This window comes from Natator depressus, chromosome 1 (assembly GCF_965152275.1).
Source record: "Natator depressus isolate rNatDep1 chromosome 1, rNatDep2.hap1, whole genome shotgun sequence".
NCBI classification, from domain to species: domain Eukaryota; kingdom Metazoa; phylum Chordata; order Testudines; family Cheloniidae; genus Natator; species Natator depressus.
Window position 1 is genome coordinate 294,310,889 of NC_134234.1, and position 19,455 is coordinate 294,330,343.

At 49.6% G+C, this 19,455-nt stretch overlaps 1 protein-coding gene across 3 annotated transcripts in view; it reads right to left on the reverse strand.

The window, feature by feature from the left end:
* PDZRN4 (PDZ domain containing ring finger 4) overlaps positions 1–19,455 on the reverse strand; it is a 390,282-nt gene that overhangs the window by 113,521 nt on the left and 257,306 nt on the right. Inside the window, exon 1 of one of the 3 annotated variants that reach the window (XM_074942200.1) lies at positions 2,195–2,224. The exons of the other annotated variants lie outside the window; for them this stretch is intronic. Within the exon in view, the coding sequence (XP_074798301.1) occupies positions 2,195–2,209 (15 nt within the window). The 5' untranslated portion in view covers positions 2,210–2,224. Of the gene's footprint in view, positions 1–2,194; positions 2,225–19,455 lie in introns of those variants that run through there. 3 annotated transcript variants of the gene reach the window in all.

Below are 19,455 nucleotides of genomic sequence, written 5' to 3' on the forward strand. Positions count from 1 at the left end.
TGACTGGATTTTAACTTAAAGAAAGTAATAAGAGGCAAAAGCAAATGACTCTTTAAGCAAATGGATCCTATTTTTATACAAATGTTCCCTTGTTATTAAAAGAGTGGAAGAGAAAAACAAAGATATACCTATGAGCAAAACAAAACAAAAATTGAGGAACTGAACACAGAATCATAGAAATGTTGGGGAGGAAGTGATCTTGAGAGGTCATCTAGTCCAACTCTGCACAGAGGCAGGACCAAGTAAACCTACACCATTCCTGACAGATATTTGTCTAACATGGTCTTAAGCACCTCCAGTGACAGGGATTCCACAGCCTACCTTGGTAATCTATTTCAGTACTTACTTTACTATCCTTATCATTAGAAAGATTTTCCTATGATCAAACCTAACTCTCCCTTGCTACAGATTAAGCCCGTTACTTCCAGTCCTACTGTCTGTGGTAGTGGGGATTAACTAACTGGCTAGCTGATAGTACTGATGAACAGGATCTCACGTTATAGTGAGTCACAAATTGAGCATAAATCAACAATGTGATGCAGTTGTGAAAAAGGCTAATATAATTCTGGGTGTATTACCACAAATGCTGTACGTAAGGCATGAGAGCTGACAATACCACTTTACTCGGCACTGGTGAGGTCTCAGCTAGAGTACTGTGTCCAATTCTGGGTGCCACACTTCACAAAAGATGTGGACAAACTGAAGAGAGTCCAGAGGTGAGCAACAAAAATGATAAAAGATTTAGAAAACCTGATCTATGAGGAAAGGTTAAAACTCTGGGCATGTTTAAGTCTTGAGAAAAGAAGACTGAGGGGGGACCTGATAAGTCTTCCAATATGTTAAGAGCTGTTATAAAGAGGACCATGATCAATTGTTCTCCCTGTCTACTAAAGGTAGGACAAAAAGGAAAGGGCTTAATCTGCAGCAAGGCAGGTTTAGGTTAGATATTACGAAAAAAATTCTAACTATAAGAGTAGCTAAGCTCTGGATTAGGCTTCCAAGGGAAGTTGTAGAATCCCCATCAGTGCAGGTTTTTAAGAATAAGTTGGATATGCCCCTGTCAGGGATGGCCTAGGTTTACTTGATCCAGTCCCAGCATAGGGGGCTGGACTTTCTGACTTCTCAAGGTCCCTTCCATCCTCACATTTCTATGATTTATAGGGGTAGTAAAAGAGGAACTGAAGGAAAATAAGGGTATGCCTAAGATTCCTGTTAATTCTTTTATCAGTATTGCTTGCACAGAAAATCTTGTTTATATATATAAAAAAAGAAATTTTACATTTCAAAATCATCTGCTACTAGGATTTCAGAAAATAGTGCAGTTGTCAGAGAAGACCGGAAAAAAAAAGCTTAGCTTAAAGATATCGGCAATAATTTACATCAACTGTACTTATACAATCTGAGTCTCATCTCATTTACACAGCTTTTACACCAATATAACCCTGTTAGTGAATTCCTGAATTATACCAAAGTAAGTGAAAGGAAAAGCAGGCACTCAGCAAGAGTCAGACTCACAAATGTGGGACAGGATTTTCCTGTGCCATCTACCTAGGGTGACCAGATATCATGATTTTATAGGGACAGTCCCGGTATTTGGGGCATTGTCTTATATAGGCACCCATTACCCCACCTCCACCCTCACCCCGATTTTTCACACTTGCTATCTGGTCACCCTATGTCTAACACCCTGGCACTCAGGAAGGATTCACTTCCAATGGAGAGGAAACAGTGTTAACACTGCCCCTCAGTGGGATATTCTGCCAGGGAGGAGCGGGTAGGATAATGAGTAGCTTTAGTTTTTGGTCCCCTGGAGCCCAGCTTGTGAAGACTGCTGAAGAGATATACTGAATTAGTGCATCCCTCAACTTCCTTGGTCACTCCCATATTTGTAGTACAGATTTGCCTGCTTTTTGAACTGTGGCTTAGAAGTTGTGGCAGCTTTCTGCATCTGTAACCTATTCTCCTTGTGAAGTTACCATGACTGGGGCTGTCTGAGGTTACCCCAGCATAGGCTGCATCTGGCACAAGAACTATATTGAAGAGTTCTTTTAAACCCAAAGACAGTAACAAAGTACAAAACACACCCAGCTTCTCTCAAATTAGTGCAATACAGTTCCACCCTTGGAATAAAGGCTGCAACCTCCTGTTTTCATGTGCACTCCATATAAAGCAAATGAAGGAATAAACAACTTACCAGTCTGCCAAACATTTTAAGGAAAATAAAATGTCCCTCACCTGAAAAACATAAAAGGAAGCAAAAACTTAGTATTTTCCCCTCAAAATAACAAGTATATAAGGAACTGTGATAATTCTAGGTATCTAAATATTATACATTTGAAATGTTTTGCTGAGTTACTGGTGCTGCATAATGCATGAGTTTCATATACAAGCGATCTTTGCACATAAGCAGTTCTGCTCACACCCTGCAGTCTACATCCAGGCCAAAAATAAAGAAAAGAAGTTTGCCATCTCTGGACTCTGTGCCCTGACCATTTTCAATCTTGCTTCCCTTCCCATTCCATTTTCAACAGCCATATGCCAACATTTCTTGTAGACAATTTCACCTTCAGTTGTGCTGAGGATCTGCCCACTAATGACCATAATGAAACATGCTTTGTGTGAGAGCCTGTTCATTTACTTTCATTCCCGTGAGTGCCTTTGGAGACCAGTGTTGCAATCACGGCTACTTACTATTTAATTCCCAGCCAAATTTATGGCCAAATTGAAAAATGGATGCAGGCTGCCTGATGCAGGATGCTTTTGTCTGAAGTGTCCTCATGGAATCATTATACTTGCATTAATCTTTAATCTGCAATTAAACAATCCGTTCTATGTAAAAGATAGCTGCAAACAGATTTCCTAAATGTACACTAGACAATATATTTTAGTGGGTGTGTATGTATGTGTGCTGTGGACGAATTGGGGGGAAGAAAAAGCTAGCGGTTAGGGCAGAGCCTATCACTGGACTACAGGTCAGCAAAAGGTTATGTGGGAAATGAAAACTCCACCATTCTATTGAATGACTTCTGTGCATTCCAACTACTTAGGGATTTTTCTCCACTGGGTGGGAGACAAATGGTAAAATGTAGAGAGAAGAAAAAAGGGAGGGGGCTGGAAAGAAAATACAATGGATTAAGGCATAGCTTAACTGATAAATCTGTCTTGGCACAAAATGCAACCTGCTTTGAATCTGTTTCTTTCCAATTAAGAGCCCAGCTTCCAGCTCCAGCAGATGCTTAATTGGAGACAGAGGCTGCCAGGCAGGCACCAATACAACAATCATTAACAGGTAGTTTTAAGCCATTAAGGTGCTCTAGCTTGTCAATTTCCTCCTCATATACCGTTGCCATAAACAAAAGTACCACCTTCCTCATGGAGGCAAGAGCGCCTAGCTGGGAGAAGTGTGCGTGCCAAAAACTCTGCTTCAATTCAGAGGACTGAAGTTATTAAATTAGCACCCAAGGGTTTTGATTCAGTGGGGGACATAATGGGCCTTCCTGTCTGGTGTCAATGTAACATTAGAATGGTACCAAATGGCTATAACAATAGGTAAGCAGAAGGGCATCTGTTTCAGATTTGACTAAAATTGTATAATTATATCTTGGTACATGATAGTTAGATAAAACCACATATGAACAGACCTGCTGTTAGCTTGATCCAAGTAAGGAACCAACACTTAAAAATCAGTTGAAACCACTCACAATGCAAACCTGGACGCTACCTTAAGAACTCTACACCTGTGCAGAACATTCGACAGCAATATAAGATAGTGCCAATAATCCAGGTTTTTAACCATAAACATAAAGGAACAAAACAATTATTGTATCTGTAACCCTTCATTACTACAAGATGTCCTTATTTTGCAATTTTTAGTACTAGCAAATTACATACTGTTTTAGCAAACAATATAACTAGATACATGTCATGCAGTGAGGTTTTAAGAGGGTGTCCCTATAATATTTCACTAACATGCCACTTACCGCTGCAAAGAATTCACTACCATATATCATTTACTGCTTGCAAATCTGGCAATCTAGACAAACACACTAATTAAAGACAAGGAAGTAAAAGGCAGGTATTGATTGTAAGTGCTGAAGCACTAGAAAACTGATAACATATATGTTGTTAAGGAGTTAATAAATGATTTAGCTCTGACACCATACTCTATGTACACCCAGGTAGCTAAGGGCAATCCAGTGCTATAGTCTTCCATTATTTTCAATGGGCTAATAAGACATACATTGGAACATGGTCTTACCTGTGAATTGTAGCTGAGACATTTCCACTTATTCAAGTCCACATTTTAAAACAAACTTTATAACCAACAAGTGGAAACAAAAACCCTCTAAACTAGGCAGATTGGAAGTCAAGAGCCCTCCAGTATTCTCTAGTGGAATGATCTGTCAGATGAACTAATATAAACATAAAAGTTCAACTATTAATTTTTCACAATTATAAAGTTGCTCCACATATCAAAATGTCTATAACTTTTGACATTCCTTTTTAAAATTAAGAAATGGACATCCGGATTGCTCTATGTGGAAGTAGAATGTTGATAATATATAGGCCAGATCAGCTTCTAATTTTTGCTGCATTCCGTGGCCCAAACCACACTAACACTGTCTGACCTGCTTGAGACAGAGGAAACGACAGACAGAGCTGAGGTGCTCTGGGATACTTACACGGCTTAAATAGCTTGATTTATCTGTTTCCATCCGTTGGGCAGAGGGATTACCCTGTTCTCTGAACTGGTACAAAGAGTATACAGTAGCAGAAATGTACAGAAAAATAGCTGTTGTCAGTTACTTTGCTATTCAAAGATTCATACTGGGTTAATAAAATTGTGAGAGTGTGATGGAATATATGTAAAGTTACTCTACAGGAAGAAAACCCATGCCTTTAATGGATATAATAGAAATCTCACAATCAACTAACACATAAATTAGTATTTTCTGGCTATATCATCATTATAGAGGTTTCATGGCTGTGACATCATAGTTGTGAAATATAGCTTTCCTAAATATGTGAAATAAACACAAGACATTTTAATTAGGGCTGCTGATTAATCACAGTTAACTCACGCAATTAACTCAAAAAATTAATTGTAATTAAAAAAATTAATCGCAATTCATCACAGTTTTAATCGCACTGTTAAACAATAGAACACCAATTGAAATTCATTAAATATTTTGGGATGTTTTTCTACATTTTCAAATATATTGATTTCTATTACAGCACAGAATACAGAGTGTACAGTGTTCACTTTATATTATTTTTATTACCAATATTTGCACTGTAAAAATTAAAAAATAGTATTTTTCAATTAACTTCATACAAGTACTGTTATGCAGTCACTTTATCGTGAAAGTGCAACTTACAAATGTAGATTTTTTTGTTACATTACCGCACTCAAAAAACAAAAGAATGTAAAACGTTAGTGCCTACAAGTCCACTCAGTCCTACTTCTTGTTCAGCCAATCGTTAAGACAAACAAGTTTGTTTACATTTATGGAAGATAATGCTGCTGGCTTCTTATTTACAATGCTCATTAAAAAAATAATGCTTTAATTAAATTTGTGACTGTGCCATGCAAACGCCTGTTCTCACTTTCAGGCGACATTGTAAACAAGAAGCGGGCAGCATTGTCTCCAGCACATGTAAACAAACTTGTTTGTCTGAGCGATTGGCTGAACAAGTAGTAGGACCGAGAGGGCTTGTAGGCTCTACAGTTTCACATTGTTTTAGTTTTGAATGCAGTTGGGTTTTTTTTGCATAATTCTACGTTTGTAAACTCAACTTTCATGATAAAGAGATTGCACTACAGTGGTTGTATTAAGTGAATTGAAAAATATTGTCTCATTTTTACAGTGCAAATATTTACAATAAAATAAATTTAAAGTGAGCATTGTACACTTTGTATTCTGTGTTGAAATTGAAATCAATATATTTGAAATTGTGGAAAACATCCAAAAATATTTAAATAAATGGTATTCTATTATTATTTAACAGCACAATTAATCGCGATTAATTTTTTTAATCATGTGATTAATCACGATTAATTTTTTTAATTGCTTGACAGCCCTGATTTTAAGAGATTCTACCAGCAAAACTGTAGTCCACACTAAGTCATCTGTAAAATGATTGACTGAGCTGCCTCTAATGTCACAACCCAACCCCTCAACAATGAGCTGTTCTTAGGGGTATCACTCTCAGATGCAGGAAATCTGGGGCCCGATTCTGGCTTTGTTCCCTTTGCACAAATGGGACAGAGAGCTGCCTTAATCAGGGATTCTTCTGATGTAAGGGGAATCCCCCAGTGCTGGAGCTCTATATCATTTGCTCCCCCACCCACATATAGCCAACATTCTTTGGTGGGCTCAGAGTGGCTTGTGGCAGAGCTGGAGCACACGGCATTCTATGGATCCCCTTGAGGCACCAGTCTAGCTGGCCCTTAGGCTACTGCAAATCAGCTATATTTATTGTAAATTGCATTGGTTTATTCCCTGGGTGGGTTGAAGATCCAGGGGAGTGAAAGAGGTGGTTACTTACTGTAACTGGAGGTCTTCAAGATATGTGGTCTCTGTCTGTATTCCAGTGTGGGTTACGCATGCGCACCATGTGCCTAGAGTCAGGCAATTTGAAATTGGCATCCGTTGGTTCATGCATGCGCCATGACTCACCTCATATTTCCATCCAAGCCAATAAATGGGGGGAGGACCGACAGTGTCTCCTGTTCCTTCTCAACTGTGAATCTGACAGATTCAAAGCAGAGGGGAAGGAGGGTGGGAAGTGGACTGCAGATAGGGACCACACATCTTGAAGAACCTCCAGTCACAGGTAAGTAACCTCCTCTTCTTCTTCATCTTCTTCAAGTAATGGTCCCTACTGCATTCCACTGTGGGTGATTGATAAGAAGTATCTAAGTGAGAGGAGGGTGCGAGGATGAGGACAGAAGGGTCATGCAGAGAACCATCACACCAAAGGAGGCATTCACCACTGAGTCCTGCACCAAGGCATAGTGTGTTACGAATGTGTGGACAGAACTCCATATGGCTGCTCTACATACCTTTAGGAGAGGCACGTCCTGAAGTCATTGCTTGATCTCTAGTGGAGTGGGCCCATACCCTAGTGTGGGAAGGTAGATTCAACAGCTGGATACAGAGTTTAATGCAGCTGGAAATCCATTTGGAGATTCTCTAGATGGAGATGACCTATCTCCTGATTCTCTCTGCTACCACAACAAACAGTCTAGTAGACTTCCTGATTGTTTTTGTTCTCTGAAGGTAAAAGGCCAAAGCTCATTGGAAATCGAGGAAACAGAGTCCAAGTTCTTCTGCAGATGCATGGGGTTTCAGAAGAAAACAGATAAGCGAATGGATCACTTAATATGAAACTGGGAGACCACCTTTGGTAAAAATTTTGGGTGTATGTGTAAGGCGACCTTATCCTTATGGAATACCGTAAATGGCAGGTTGTCCATCATGGCTCTGAGTTCACCGACCCTTCTTGCTGAAGTGATAGCAACAAGGAAGGCAACCTTCATAGAGAGGAGTGACATGGAACAAGATGCTATTGATTGAAATGGGGTTTTTGCTCATACTGAGAGTACTAGATTCAGGTTCCATTGAGGCATGATTGTTTAGAGAGGTGGAGAGGTTCTTAGGAGGGCTTTCCAAAAACTGAGTTACGCACTGTAGGAGCATGGAAAGTGCTAATCACCACTAGGTAGACTTGCAAAGTGCTGAGGGCAAGACCAGATGTCATTAAAGACTGAACATAGTCCAGGATAAGGGGAATCTCTGCAGCTTCTGGTATAACACCTTTATGTTGTGCCCAATAACATTGTCTAGTGGAGTCTTTCCTACTGTTGGAGAGAATGTCTTGTACTGTCAAGGAACATACCAGTTCTATGGTTGATGCCCATCCAGATACCATGCTCTGAGGTGGAACGGTCATGGATTAAGATCCTTGATCCTGCTATTGTACTGGGTCCGAAGATCGTGGAATATTGGGATGGTAAATTGGTGGACAGGATGACATGCATAGGAGATTGAGGAACCAGAATTGTCTAGGTCTGAAGGGGACAATCCAAATGACTGTCACCTTGTCTTATCGAATCTTGTGTAGTACCCAGGTAGTACCAGTAGTGGAGGAAAGGAATAGTTGAGTTGGTCTGACCAGGAGAGAAGGAGAGCATTACTTTGGGAGCAGTAACCTACGGCTCCACTGGAGCAATACATGGCGCACTTGCTGTTTGTCTGAGAAACAAATAGGTCCTAGTTGAGATCTCCCACAGCGCGAAGATATTGTGTAGTACTTTGCTGTGAAGTTCCCATTTATGATCGATTGCAAAGTGTCTGCGGAGTGAGTCTGTGAGCATATTCTGCATCCCCAGATGATAGGCCTTGCACAGGGTGATCTGATTGCTGATGCACCAGTTCCATAGACTGACCAGTTCTGTACAGAGAAGAGGGAAGAAAGGGGATTCCCACGTGTACATGATGCAGGTCTGTCCACCATAGGAGGGAGGACAGTACCTTGGCCGGGACAGTCAGCAGGAGATTCACGGAGTGATGGCTCAGTGAGTACACAGATTGAAGCCATGACTGAAGGCAACAAAGGTGAAGTCTTGTGAAGGGAATCACATAAATGCACAAGGCCATGTGGCCAAGCAGAGACGGACAAGTGTTGGCTGGTACACAAGGGTTGTGTGGTACAAGCTATGAAGGCAATCATTGCCTGAAATCTGTCTGTGGGCAGGTATGGCTGTGCCATGGTAGCCCCGATGAAGTCAAATGGGATGTGTGGGTTTAAGGATTGACTTTTCAATGTTGACACTGACTCCTCATGAAGAAAGGAGGCTGAGTAACATAAAGGTCAATGGGTTGGCTTTGTGGGGGGACCTGTTGGCAAGGAGCCAGCCATGAAGGTACGGGGGGTGTGGGGGGGAAATGGATATGCCTTATGTGAGGTGCTACTATAGTGAAAACTCAGACCTGCAGCTATCCCAAAGGATAGTACTCTATATTGGAAATGGTCAGAGCCCACCATAAATCTGAGAAAATGTCTGTGGGTCGGGTGAACATCCTTCATATAGAGAGCAGTGAATCCATGCTTTTTTCTAAGGATGGAATTATTGCTGCAAACATAACCATGCAAAACTTGAGTTTGCGGATGAAGCGAATGAGGTGACCAAAGTCAAGAACTGGTTTCCAACTGCCTTTCTTCTTGGGTATTAGGAAGTAAGTCGAGTAGAATCATGTTCCTTGATATTGCAGAAGAATGTGTTCTATTGCTCCTTGTTATAATAAGGAGTTCACCTCTTGGACTAGAATACTATCATGAGAGTAGTCCCTGAAGGAGGACGGGGAGGGAGGTCTTGGAGGAAGTAGCACTACAAACTCAATCATATAGCCACAGAGGACGACATTCAGCACCCATTTGCCCATTGTTAACACATTCCAGGTTTGGAAAAAGAGTGCTAAATGACTCTCAATGGAGTAGGAGAGCCATAAGGTGTTAGGCTCAGTGGCTGGTGGCTCTTGAGCTCACATCAAAAATATCTCTTTGCTTGTGGTTGGAACTGAGTAGTTGAAGCCTGAGTGAGGGGCTTGGGAAAGCAGGATCTCTGGACCTTCTGTCCCTTGCATGGAGTTTCATAAGATTTCTGTTGGTAAAAATGTGGAGCTCTGTACCTCAGTGTCGACGACTGGTGGTGGCACTTCCATTTTGGGGCAGGTGTGTAGATGCCCAACGAGCAAAGGGTAGCTGGGAATCTTCTAGGGTATGTAGAGACTCATCAGTCTTCTGGTTGAAGAGGTGATAGATATCAAAAGGGAAGCCCTCAGTGATGTCCTGAACCTCCCTGGGAAAACCAGAAGCATGAAGACAAGAATCTTTGCATTATGATGGCTGAAGCCATGGCACTGGAGGAAGTATCAGCAGCATCCACAACAGATTGCAGGGCAGATCTGACTATTAGTTTCCCTTCCTTGACAAGGGCCTGAAAGCAGGCATGGTCTTGCTGTGGGAAACTATTAGCAAATTCCTCAAATTTAGTGTAATTCAGGAAGTCATATGACTGATGACTGATAATCGGCTATCTTGAATTGCAAACTGGAGGAAGAGAATACTTTTCTCATCAGCAAATCTAGATTCTTCCCTTCTTTATCTTTAAGTGTGGATCAACGGTGTTGTTTAGATCTATCCGCAGCAGTCTGAAACCACTAAAGACTTCAGAGCTGTGTTGAAGAACAGGAATTCTAAGCCTTTCCAGGGACATAGTAGTGTGTCTCTGTTCCTCTAGGAGTGGCAGTACATGTGGCTGGAGTATACCACACCGTCCTGGCTGGCTTCAATATGGCTTCATTGTTCAGCAGTGCTATTCTCAGTCCCAAAGTGTGGAGAATGTTCAGAAGCTTAGGCTGGGAGCCTTGGATCTCTTCCAATGGGATTTGGAATTCCCCTGGAACTCTCTGTAAAAGATCTTGAAACTGTCTGAAGTCATGCGGGGAGCAAGGGGAATGATGCAACAGCAGCTTCATCTGGCAGTGAGGATGGGAGTTTAGCTGGCTCCGGCAGGACCGCCTGACCCACCATCTGATCTAAGGGCAGGTTCAATGGGTCCCTCAGGAGGGAAGCAGGTGGTCACTCCCTCGCGGATTGGGAGGGCTCTGAAGGAGCATACTGACCCAAGGGCCCCCAAAATTACCAATACACAGGGTCAATGGGAGGTCGCGGGGTCCCAATAGCATGGAGTATCAGTAGCTCCAGGGAGGGTGAGGAGGTAGTTGCTCCCATGGGCGAGCTGGTCTCCATGGTGATGCATAGAAGACGTATGTGAAAGGCAGTTCTTCCACCAGTTCTGATTTGTCTGAAGAGGAAAAGGCGGACTCTGATTTCAATGGTGGTACCGTCAGAGCTGATGGAGAGGTGTATCACATATGCAGTGGAGTGAGAGACCCCGTGCCACAGACATGTCTCGTGGCGGGGATATAAGTTCCCTGGAAGTGGAGGGACCCGATGGAGGAGGGGACTATGGATCCAGTAAAGCAAAGACAACTTGGGGTGCAGCCGGGGATCTAGATCTCCCCAGCATAAGGGGCACTCTGTCCTTTCTGGCCACCTGTACCAGTTCTGAAATCTTTACCAGTGTTGGAGGCTCTCACATTTTGTGAGGTGCCAGAGATGCAAATACTGACAGATCGCCACCTGGAACTGGTGCATCCCACTGTTTATGGGTCTTCTTGTGCCCGTGGGACTTCCAATCTGCTACAACCCCTTGGGCCAAGCTGGTGGAAAGAATGTCCAGTTTGTTTGAGATGGACTTGGAGGAAGATGGACTTAGTCCCATGCTTATGGGAGTGCTTCCTAATCTAACTCGGCCCTGCCATGGGGGTCTGTGGGGGTGGCTTCACAGGTACCAGACTTGAATACTGTAGTAGCAGAAGGTGCACTCCTTGCTGATTCAGGCCGATGTACGGCGTGGGGAGGTGCAGTGGTTCCCCAGCCTGGGTCCGATTGTGGTCTCACGGCCATCTCCACAAGATATTTCTGGAGAAAAAGTGCTCAACCTTCTCAGGTACGGGTGGGAAAAGATCAACAAATACTGCACTTCACCGTGATGTGAGCTTCTCCAAGGAGGTAGAGACAGCATTGGTGCTCATTGCTGGACCATGGAGAAGGAGATGCAGAGTTTGAAACACAGAGTTCTGGGAATAGTACAGTACCTGAACAGGGTATAGGGGGCAGAGGGAGAAGTCCCCGCACTCTGTTCTAAACTGGTAAAACTAGTAACCTACTAAAACTAAGAAAAGAAACTAAAACTATTAAAACTATGTCTAAAACTGATAAAACTATTGTGACAGGGTGGGGCCAGATGGTTGTAGGAGAGTAATAGAAGGCAGATATATTAGCCCCAGGCTAAGTAGGTCCCTTTTCCCTGGGTAAGGTAACAGGGAAGGTGTTTTTTTTTTTTTTTTTTTTGAAACAGAAAAAAATTTTATTGTGACAATTACAAGAATTACAACAAAACAACGCAAACAGAAGGTATAACACAGCAGCTTTCAGGAGGGAGAAGCGTTCAGGCTAGCCTGGGCCCAGAGCGGGGGGGCTTCCTCGACACTCGTGGTCTTCCACCCTCCTGAGTTACCTGGTGGCCTAGAGCGGGGGGGCTTCCTCGACACTCGTTGTCTTCCACCCCCTCGAGTTACCTAGTGCCGCGCCCAGTGTCACCGATTATCCCCCCCCGAGAGTGCCCGGCAAGATGGGCACGGCTGCGGGGTGGGCAGTTTGGGGGTGGGGGGGTAGACACCCACGTATTATAGGGCCCTCCTAGATGACAGTGATGATGGTATCCACAGTGGCAACAGCTGGGGCTGGTGTCTCTCGCTCTTCCCCTCAATCAAGGGGTTAGACGGAGGGAACCAGATGGGGTCACCGAGCAGAGAACCCCAGACAGCACCCACCGCTCTTCAAAGGTGTCAAGGGAGTCGGTGGACGCAGCCCAGAGGAACTCCGCCCGGATACGTGAATGTACTGAGGATAGGAAAAAGGCCCTACAATCGCAGGACGTTTCATGGGCCAACCTCCTCTCTCTGGTTTTATAAATGGCTGTTTTTGCTAAAGCTAGGAGGAGGTTAACCAGGAGATCCCGCGATTTTGTGGGGCCATGGATAGGGAGTGTATAGATAAAGAGGTGGGGGGAAAAATGAAGCCAGAAGCGCAATAGAATATTTGTGAGGAGCCAAAAAAGGGGCTGCAATCTGGCACACTCTAAATAGACGTGCGCCAGGGTTTCCCTCACATTACAAAAAGGGCAAGTATCCGGTATGGAAGTAAACCGTGTCAAAAACACGCCCGTGCTCACAGCTCCGTGAAGGAGCCGCCAACTGATGTCTCCGACGGGCCTCGGGACCAAGGTGGAATACAGGCTGGCCCACCGAGGTTGCTCACCCTCCAAAGGTGGCAAGAGGTCCCGCCACTTTGTATCGGGGCGGGACACCAGGGTGTGGGCGTGAAGGTGTGAAGCGTGAGTGTATACAAATATTTCCGTGGTGCAAGTTGAAAACTGACCGGCTGCAGTTCATGCAGCCGGCTCGCAGTGAAAGGGTGAGGGGTTTGTTGGGATCGGCAGGGTAGGGGCCCAATGGAAAGGTCCGGCGGGCCCGGGGTAGAGGATGGGCGTGGTGCGCCCTCGCGCAAGGCTCGGTTGACATAAGCCCGAGCAGCGGGGGTCAAGGCGGCCTTCACCTCCTGAAGTACGCGCCGGGGAGTACGGGGGCTGGAGAGCCCCATGCGCCGAGCGAGCGTCACGGGATCCAGCCAGTCTCTCCGGTCGTAGTCCAGGAGGTCTCCGACCCTCGTGACTTCCGCCAGGACCAACCTCTGGCGCACCGAGCGGGACTCCGCCACCTGCACACGGAGTTGGGGGTTGTGTAGCAGGGGCTCCGTGAGGAGATCTGCTCCCGCGGTGGCCGCCACGGACCTGGTCGTTAGAAACAGTTTCCAGGTCCGGAGGAGGTCCTGGTAGAAGACCGGCAGCCCGGAGAGGTCTCGCGGAAAACCTCTCGGACAAAGGTAAAAGAGCTGCCGGTCGTATCGGAGCCCTTGGAAGCGGCGCAGGAAGGTGTGCGCCAATATGCTCCATGTCGAACTACCTGCACTGTAAATGAGCCTCTGCAGGGCCTGGAGGAGGAAAACGCGGACCTGAGTGTACAGACACTTCAGGCCCTGTCCTCCTTCCTTCAGGGGTAAATGAAGAACTCCAACAGGGGCCCAGTGCGTTCCTGACCAAAAGAACTCTAGAATCAATCTCCGGAGGTGGGTCAGGAAACCCGGGGCCGGGGCCAGGGTGTTGAGCCGGTACCAGAGCGTGGACAGGACTAGTTGGTTAAGCACCAGTGCTCTCCCTCGGAGGGAGAGACATCGGAGTAGCCTCGTCCATTTCCGGATCCGCTCTATCACCCCGCCCTCCAAATTTTGCCAGTTCTCCGGCGGGGAAGGGTGCGTGGCGGAAAGGTAAACGCCGAGATAGAGCAGAGGACCCGCGCTCCACCGGATGGTCTGAAGCGCGGGTGGGAGGGAGCTTACCTGCCGCCAGTCCCCCACCGCCAAGCCAGAGCTCTTGACCCAGTTGACTCGGACAGAGGAGGCTGCCGAATAGATGGCCTGGCATGCCTCCACTCGCGCCAGGTCGCCCGGGTCCTGGACCACGAGAAGCACGTCATCGGCGTACGCCGACAGGACCAGCCGCAGCTCCGGCTCCCGCAGCACCAACCCCGTCAACCTCCTGCGGAGGAGACAGAGGAAAGGCTCGATCGCAAGAGCGTACAGCTGGCCCGAGAGGGGGCACCCTTGTCGCACTCCTCGCCCGAAGCTGACCGGTTCGGTCAGGGTCCAGTTGAGCCTAACCAAACACTCCGCGGAGGCATACAGCACCCGGAGAAAACTCACAAACTGAGGTCCGAATCCAAACGCCTGCAGAGTGCTCAGGAGGTACCCATGGTCTACTCTATCGAACGCCTTCTCCTGATCAAGAGACAGGAGGGCGAACGACAGACCATCTCTCCGCCCGAGTTCCAAAAGGTCTCGGACTAGAAATAGGTTGTCAAAAATGCTGCGACCTGGGACAGTATAGGTCTGGTCTGGGTGGATCACGTCCACCATCACGGACCCTAGCCGCAGCGAAATTGCTTTCACTACGATTTTGTAATCCGTGCTAAGGAGTGAGACGGGACGCCAGTTTCGTAAATCGCGGAGGTCCCCCTTCTTCGGCAGCAAGGCGAGCACCGCTCGCCTGCACGACAGAGGGAGGACCCCGCCCTGCAAGGACTCAGCCCAGACAGTGACTAGGTCTGGGCCGAGGATGTCCCAGAACGCGCGGTAAAACTCCACGGTCAGCCCGTCCATGCCCGGAGATTTATTGGTGGGCATTCGGCGGAGGGCTTCCGAGAACTCGGCCAGGGTGAGAGGCAGCTCTAGCCGCTCTCGGTCGCCCATGCTGACCGTGGGGAGGTCCTCCCAGAGCACCCTGCAAGCGCCAGGATCGGTTGGATCCGGGGAGAAAAGGCTTGTGTAGAAGTCGCGGGCCCTCCCACACATCTCCTCCGGATCCGTGAGGGGGGGGCTGTCTTCCGCTAGAAGGCAGGTGACGTGCTTCTTGGCCCCCCTCGTTTTCTCCAGGGCATACAAGAAGCGGGAGCCGCGGTCCATCTCCCGAAGGAGGCGGATGCGGGACCGGACGAAGGCACCTCGGGCCCGGTGGTCCTCGAGGGCCCGAAGCTCCTCCCGCTTCTGCCGGCACGCTCCACAGAGGGACGGGTCCTCGGGGTCGGCGGCCAGGCGCCTCTCCAGCTCCAAGACCTCCCGTTCCAACTGCTCTATCGCCGCATTTCTCCGTCGGCTGGTGCCCCGAGTGTAGTCACGGCAGAAGAGCTTGGCGCGTACCTTCCCTAGATCCCACCATCGCCGCACCGAGGGAAAGGCACGCCACTGCTCTCGCCAGGCCAGCCAAAGCTCCCGGAAGGACGTCACGAAGCTCTCGTCCTCCAACAGGCTGTTGTTAAAGTGCCAATAGGCCGGCCCCGGTCTCTCTGCACGGAGGGAGACTGTTATAGTAACTAAATAAGGGTCGGAAAAAAGGGCCAGCCGAATGGTGGAGGAGTGAGCCTGTGAAAGATGGAAACGGGATAAATAAATGCGGTCCAACCGAGAGTGGTGTGACCGATGGGCCTCCACCCGGACAAAAGTGAAAGTGGAGGTGTCATCTGGGTGATGGTCACGCCAGACGTCCACTAGGGAGTGATATTCAACTATTCCCCGGAGGATGTTCGCGGCGGCCGGGCTCGGCTCGGCACCTGAGCGGTCCTGTTCCTCAAGGGTGGTGTTAAAGTCCCCTCCCAGGACCAGGCACTCGTGCGAATCTAGGGTGTCGAGAAAGTCGGACACCCGCTGGTAAAATTGTGGCCGCTTTGGGCTCATTTGCGGGGCATAGATATTAACAAGGTTGACCACGAGCCCCTCCATACGGACTCGAAGGTGCAGCAGGTGGCCCGGCACGACCTCAGTGACCCCTAGCACCTCGGGCCGTAGGGTGGGGGAGAACAGGGTCGCCACTCCAGCTTGCCAAGTCGTGAAGTGGCTAAAGTAGACCCCGTCCCCCCACTCCAGCCACCACCTGTCCTCAACGGTCGGGTCCGTATGGGTCTCCTGCAGGAAAGCTACAGAGTACCCCCCTTCCCGAAGGTAAGAGAGCACCTGGGACCTGCGGAGAGCCATCCTACAGCCCCTGGTATTCAAGGTTGCAATAATAAGAGGCATCATGCGGAGAGCTGGGGGGGGGTGGGGGTTTCTCAGTGGTGGGGGTGTTCGTGGCCCCCGGCGGGTTGCGCAGCAACCCGTGACCCATCCCGTAGATGAGTAGATCACTTCGGAAGCCGCGGGCCCGCTCGTAGGCCGCAGCACCGCACCTGCCTTGCCCTCTGCCCTCCTTTATAAGGGCCCTTGTGGCCTGAAAAATTTGATCAAAGTCCCCCCAGAGCTGAAGAGTTAGCTGTACCCTATTGCGGGCACCACGGGTGTGTTCTAAGAACTTCCGTAATGCATGCCGCAGCTCATGGGGGGATGGGGTTACGGTTCCCGGGGTATTCCCCGGTGGGGCTCTTAATACAGCCTCGTGGTCCGCTAAGGCGGGTAGGCAGGGTGCGGACCACCGACGGGGCGTGTGACAGGCTGGGGTTATTAAATCCATTTCATGCCTTGGGGTGGAAGGGGATGGCGAGGGAAAAATTGCAACTCCTAATGGGTCGCGACTAGAAAGTGCAAAAACTGCTCCCTGGGGGGAATCTGCAAAAGGCGGAAAAAAAATGACCCCAGGGGTGGCAAGAGCACTGCAGGAGGGGGTAAACTGGGCGGGGGCAGGGGAGGGGGCAGGGGCAGAGGTAAGGCTCTGGGATTCAGGAGGCAAGCAGCTGAAGGAAGGTGCCTCCTGAGCAGAGTCGAGGGTTAAGGGGTAAGGGAGGGAGCTCCCAGTAATGGTAGGCACTGGCTCCGCGGTGGTCTTGGCGGCCGTGGCATCAGGTGGTGGACCACCTTCTGCAGGGTGCTCGCCCGGGAAGGCAATCAGGGGGAGGGAGCATGGGGAAAGAGGGGCTGGGGTGAGGTTGCCCAGCTCGAGGCCAGCCGGGAGTAGATCATCCTCTCCCTGGGTGACCGGGGTCAAATCTAGGGCCTCAATCTCCGCGTACACGGAGGAGAGGCCAACGCCTGCTACCCCGGGGGCCTCTCCTCTAGGGCCCGCCTCAGCGGTTGCCTCGGGGTTCGCGGGGGGTTCGGATGGTATCCGGGCAGAAGGGGCGTCCTCAGGGGTCTCGGAGGGGAGGGTCTCCCTCCAAAGCCAGTCTGTCTTCCCCTCCTGACACCAGCGGGTGGATCTCACTCGTGGTCGCAGCAGAGGGCTCGATATCAGTGCCTCCCTTCCTGGTCTTCCGGGGGGCTTCCGCATCGGATGGATGCAGCGGAGCTCGAGCCTTCCGCTTGCCTCGCTTCCCCTGGACTAGGGTCCAGCCCTCCATAGCGTCGTCTGGGGGCTGGTTAGCAGGGGTCGTGTCGGGGGGTGGAGGCAATGGTTCAGGGGTTCGGGGGGGTAGCGGTGAGGCAGCATGAGGAGGGGGGGGTTCTCCTTGGGGCGGGCCCTCTCCTATGCCCGATGATATCTTTGTCGCACCCTCCTCCATAGGCTCTGCCGAAGTGGAAATAGCAAGGGTGGGACTCCCTTGCTCGCCCGGGCATTGTAGGGAAGAAGTCTCCTGGGCCCGGACGGGAGCAGCGATGGATTGAGTAGGAGGAGGGTTGGTTTCAGGTGCCGGGCAGCCAGGGGCATCGGCAACAATGGGGTCGATGTCCTGCCGGGTCTCGGGGGTCTCGGGTGCCCCTCCCCTCCGGGCCAAAGGGCAGTCTCTGCGGACATGCCTGGCCGAGCGGCAGAGGTAGCACCGGGCCTCTCCGGTGGAGTAAAAGACCCGATAGCGGGCTCCCTGGTAGGGGACTAGGAAGGACCCCTCGAGCGCCTCCCCGTCACGCATCCCCGCCAGCGGTAGAAGCTGCACTTGCCGGCGGAAAGAAAGGACGTGACGGAGGGTGGGGTCCTTGCAGCCCAACGGGAGAGGGCTGATGACAGAGGTAAGTTTCCCCAGGGCGGAGAGAGCGGGTAACAGGGCAGCATTGGGTAAAAAGGGGGGAACGGAGGTGAGGACGAGGCGAACGCCCAGGTCTTCTAGAGGCTCTAGGGGGACGAACACCCCCCCCACCGCCAGGCCCCTCTCCACCGCCTCTTGGGCGGCAGCCTCCGTAGCTAAGAAAAAAACGACCTTCCCATACATCTTGGAGGCCGCCACAATAGCCGTGGGTCCTACCACCTTCGCCAACGCCTGCACGTATGTCTCCACGTGGGGCGAGGCGGGCACCAGGAGGCAACGGACACCGTGCTTCCTGGTCAAGGTGGGGAAAGGGCCCCGGCTGCTGGTGATGATAGCGGAGGCAGTGGGTGGGCAAGATGACGAGGCGGGAGGCAGGGGGGAGCCTGCCAGCGCCTGGGCATACGTCCTGGGGGCCGGGGGAGGGGCATTTGCAGAGCTGGTGGAGGGAACTGCGGGGAGGGGCGCCGCGGTCGATGACGAGGCCACGGCTGTGGGGGCAGCCCCTGCCATGGAGGGCCCAGATGTTTTAGCGGGGCCCTTTCCTTTCTGCCTGCCCTGGCCTTTGCGGCCAGCTGGCAGGGGGTTCCTAGAACTTGAGGGGGCAGGGGGCGCAGCAGCAGCAGTAATCACTCCGGTGCCTCCTGCTGCCGGTGCCCCAGCAGGGGCGGTGGCAAGTATTTTGACAATCGTGGTGGGGGGGGCGAGGTTGGGGGTTGGGCGGGGGGGGGAGAGAAACAACTAAATTTGCTAAAGGGGCCTCGCCCCTCTCATTCCCCGCCATTGTGAGCAGGGAGAGACGGGGAGACACCGGAAGGAAGGGGGAGGGGGAAGCGAATTAACCACTTCTCCCTGCTAGGTTGCAGGCGGGAGGGGGGGAATACCAAAAGGGTTGGAGAGGAAGGGGGGGAAAAACAAAAAGGAATCCAATAATAGGGGCAAGCCGTAAAGTAAGCAATCCGGGGGGGGGGGGGGGCGTGTAGACCCACGCACGTTTGTCCAAAGAGTCTCGTTTGGTCGGCTGTTATGTCCGGTCCGAAAGGCAAAGTCCAAAGCAAACAGCTGGATCCGAGGGCAGGTGGCAGATTGCCAGCAGGGACGAATGGCGGGGGGCCGTGACAGTTGTAATAACGGTGGGGGGGGGTGGGGGGGCACCGATGGATCGGAAGGCGGCTCTGTGCCACACTCCCTGTGCCACCACAAACGCAATTAAAACACAGTCAAACTCCCCCCCACGAGAATAGAATTCGAAAAATTACTC